General features: G+C 34.1%; 1 protein-coding gene across 1 annotated transcript in view; it reads right to left on the reverse strand.

The window, feature by feature from the left end:
- The window catches only part of LOC106869617 (uncharacterized), an 88,505-nt gene that overhangs the window by 68,203 nt on the left and 15,858 nt on the right, over nt 1-4,444 (reverse strand). Inside the window, exons 5-7 of the mRNA XM_052974360.1 lie at nt 3,684-3,791; nt 3,023-3,071; nt 1,977-2,035 (exon numbers count right to left, since the gene is read on the reverse strand). Coding sequence (XP_052830320.1) covers nt 1,977-2,035; nt 3,023-3,071; nt 3,684-3,791 — 216 coding nt within the window. The remainder of the gene's footprint in view (nt 1-1,976; nt 2,036-3,022; nt 3,072-3,683; nt 3,792-4,444) is intronic.

Raw genomic sequence — 4,444 nt, forward strand, 5'->3', positions numbered from 1 at the left:
TATATATATTACAACAACAATTCAAATTTAATAATTAATTACTGCTCTATTCATTAGAGTGTGCTTCTTTTATGACTGAGCGTCTTTCAGTTTCTGTCAATCAAATCCACTCACAAGGCTAAGGACAGCCTGAGACCATTGAAGAAAACTTTCCTGGAACAACATGTCTGGGAAGTGTACTTTTAAACCACACAGCCATACCTGTACCTATACCTCATTTAAAGTTTATTCACAGAAGAAAAAAGACAGAAAGAAGAAAGTTGCCAAGGTAAAAGAAACAATAGTATAAAACTAATTTGAAACCAAACTTGAATACTAAAAAACACTGACAAAGATTATAATCAATATTTTTCAATATTTCAAGAGAATCTTCCACTCATCCACTCCTTCCCCAGAGAAGAAAACAGAAACTAAAAGTCAAATAGATCTTCATAGTATTTATAATGCAGGGACAGACAACTTCTATCGCTGGCAGCATTTGAAAGTTAAAAATAATGTATAAACTACTAATTCACCTTACAGAAGACAATCACAAGGAAAAGAAATGAAAGAGGAGCCAACTACCTAATCCAAATCAAATGCAGAACAATACAATGCAAAAATGCAAAACACAACACTGGAAAAAATTCTTTAGTTAAATTAAAGAAAATTGGAGACTAAATTAACATTGGGAGAAAAAAAATGGAAGAGATTATTTTTAATACATTAATATATTATATAGACATGGGTATGTAATTAGATAGCTTACTTAACATCTGGTTTTGTCACTGCATAGCAATCATGGGCAAATAAATTATCATCGTTTAACAACTGTTCTCTATGCTGGTATGGGTTGGATGATCTGACAGGGGCTGGCAAGCTGAGAACTCCAATGCTTGCTTTGACAAGGTTTCTACAGCGGGATGCCCTTCCTAATACCAACCAATATACAGAATGTACTAGGTACTTTTTTTGTGTTAATAGCATTGGTGAGAATACTAAGCATTGTGTTAATAGCATTGGTGAGATTACTAAGTAACTCACAAGACAAGACCTCCTCAACTAGCAGCAGGAGAGTACTATTGAAGGAAGAGGCTTTATCCCAAGTGATGTGATTTTAAAGTATAATAGGGGTATAGGATAGATGTCTTTGTGTAGGGGAGATACATGGCCACCCTATTTGGAAAAGAAAGAGAATGACTGTAAAGATATGTCAGGGTATATCTTTGAGTTTCAGGAAGATAAATAAAGAGAAGTGGTATGGATGAGTAAGTAAGTTCATGGGAGTGTGAGAGGCAAGTGACAGAGGGAGATGCAGTGAGTGGTGAACATTGGTGGAGGCAGGTCAATCATGAATGCATGTGGAAGGTGAGGAAAGTAAGTTTAGTAGCAAACCATATAAGCAGTGTTGTTGCTTACATCTGCCACAGAAAAATGTTCAGCCATTAAGTGGTTTGTCATTTGAAAGAACAGGAGTACAAGTACCTTATTTGGAAAAAGTAATGGTTGGTGACAGGAAGGGCATCAAGCTGTAGAACAATGCAAGAAATTTCATCTAACTTATACCATCATGGAAAAAATTAGCACAAAGATGATGGTGATTATCATGAAGATTATTTAATGTACTAATATCACCCAAAGACCCCGGCAGTAGAACAAACGGATAACTACAACAGATCTCAACACCTGAACCAGCAGATAAAGGGAGCTATGCATGACAGACATGCTACAGAAGACACCCCTCAAAATTATAACCAGGCCAGTGGCAGTTCATTGCAGTTTCATAACTGGATTCTGCATGTCTCATTCTATATGTACTGCAGAGAAAGGTCATGAAACTAAGTGTGTGAGTCACTTCCTAGCAAGTTGAGGTCCACTAAAAACAAATCCACTTTCTTCTACTTTGGTTGTCTTTTACTTCCAACCAATATTACAGTGAGATTTCACTCACATCAACATTCCAAAAGACTTTATCATAATAAAATATAAATTCTTACCTTTAAATTTAGTAGAAATTTGATTTCCGTTATTTCAAACAATAGTGAGATGAATATTTCTGAACAGAAAAAGGAAAGAAAAAAAATCTATATCATTCATGATATAAAATCCTAAAAGTCTTCTGAAACAATCACATTCCATTACATTCACTTTTGTTTCATTATTCTTTCACTCTTTTATCTGTTTCAGTAAATGGAACTCATTCATATCTGCAGTCAAATGACTGACATGCTTTAAAGAAATTTTACTCTTTAACTTGTTTTGGTCATTGGTCTGTGGCTATGCTGGAGCACCAACTTGTATGGGTAGTTGAATAAATCAACCAAAAATATTTTTGGTTGATAATATTTACCTCATAATTTATTTTTAATTCTAGGATTTATCTCTTAATGTTCTCTATTTGTCATGCTGCTAAGACAACAATTTTTTTAAGTGGTGTTAACATGAGACAGATATGCAAATCACCTGCATACACACACACATTGGGCTTCCACTTAGTTTCACAATCACATGATATTTGTGTGATTAAGGATAGAATAGAAGACATGACCAAGATGCTATTCAGTGAGGTTGATGTCTAATTATAATCAAATAGGTTATAGAATTTACTAAGCTGACTGACCCTAGATTGTTACACAACAAACATGTTTAAGTACAGAGAGCTTTGATAATACTGAACTGGTGTGTGCAGAGCACTGACTTCACAAATAATGAGTTAAATTAAACTTAAGAATATTTCAGCTGAAACCATTCAGACATCCAGCAGCTGAAAAACATTGATTACACTGTGTAATTTTTTTTTTTTTTTGTCTTTGGTTAATTAATTGTTGTTTCCTATTTGCTTCTATCTACAAATCAAAGGAAATGACAACTTATATATATATATACAGGGTGTCCACAAAGTCTGGCTACATGGAATAAATAAAATCATAACATAAACAATTAAATATAAGAAATAATAATTTCTTAAAGTATGTGTTAATCCCCACGTACCCAGACTTTGTGGACTCCCTGTATAATGATAAACATTATACAATATACATACCTGAGAGTATTTCATTGCCAAGAATAGAGTATTCTGTATCATACCATATCTGAAAATATTATGATTATTTTTCAGTTCAGCAGAGCTATATTCTCAAAAGGAATCAATTATAAAATAATTAAATAAATAAAATAAATATTTAGTATTGTTTTCTTCATTGATTTGAACATTCATTTTTCAATGCTAACATGGGTTACACAAGTATGCAGTATAGTGTTTCTCCAAGTGCCTTCTCAAATCCACGCTATTTTTTAACTTTGTGTGTTGCAGGGCCCAACATTTTTGTCATCACTTTTGAGAGCCAAAATTCTTGTCATCAATTTCTATGTTATTTCTAACATTCTTGTCAAAATCATCAGTGAAGGCCAACATTTTTCTTTCCGTTATCATAATCTTTGTCATCCTCATCTGTAAGGCCCAGCATTTATGTCATCATTATCATCTAAGACCAAACATTTTGTCATCATTTTTGACATTCAGCATTCTTACCATCAACTGTTAGGCCAAATATTATAGCCATCACCTCCGGCTGAGATATTTTATCAATTTAGTCAAACCAAGTGTCCCATGTAACATGAAAGCTTAAAAGAAAAAAATTCAGAAAGGAAACAAAATAGTTAAGTTAAAATAAAATAAAATAGATGAGGAAACTACTTCTTACGTCAGTTAGACGTTGGTCTTTTCTCAAAAGTTCCACAGCCACACCCAATACTTTCTTCACCAGTGCACAACGAATAAATAATCGACCTTTGCCTTGAAGGGTACACACCTGAAAATGAAGAACAACAGCTGTTGTTTAGCAGATCAAAGACGTTCCAGAAGTGACTATCCCAACATTTGTTTTTATATAGACGTAGTGTATCTAAGACCACGTTATCAAATTAGTTCTTTTTCTTTCAAACAAGCATCTTTTTATTTTTTTTCCTATTTCAATCATTTGACTGTGACCATGCTGGGGCACCACCTTGAAGGGTTTTAGTCAAACAACTCAACCCCCAGGACTTATTTCTTTTTAAGTCTAGTACTTATTCTATCAGTCTCTTTTTGCCAAACTGCTCAGTTACTGGGATATGATCACACCAAGACCAGTTGTGAAGCAGTAGTGAGGAACAAACACAGACACAAAGATACACACATACACACACACACACACACACACATATATATATGTATGTATGTATGTATATATACGATAGGCTTCTTTCAGTTTCCGCCAACCAAATCCACTCACAAGGCTTTGGTCGACCTGAGGCTATAGTAAAAGACATTTGCCCAACGTACCACACAGTGGAACTGAGCCCAGAACTATGTGGTTGAGAAGAAAGCTTTGCTATATCTAGCAGATCAAATATTCTAAATTTTTCAACTAGCCTTCATATAAAAGACATGTTATAGATGAAGTGCAAAAACACACACACACAC

The sequence above is a fragment of the Octopus bimaculoides genome, chromosome 18 (assembly GCF_001194135.2).
Source record: "Octopus bimaculoides isolate UCB-OBI-ISO-001 chromosome 18, ASM119413v2, whole genome shotgun sequence".
In the NCBI taxonomy this organism is placed as follows: domain Eukaryota; kingdom Metazoa; phylum Mollusca; class Cephalopoda; order Octopoda; family Octopodidae; genus Octopus; species Octopus bimaculoides.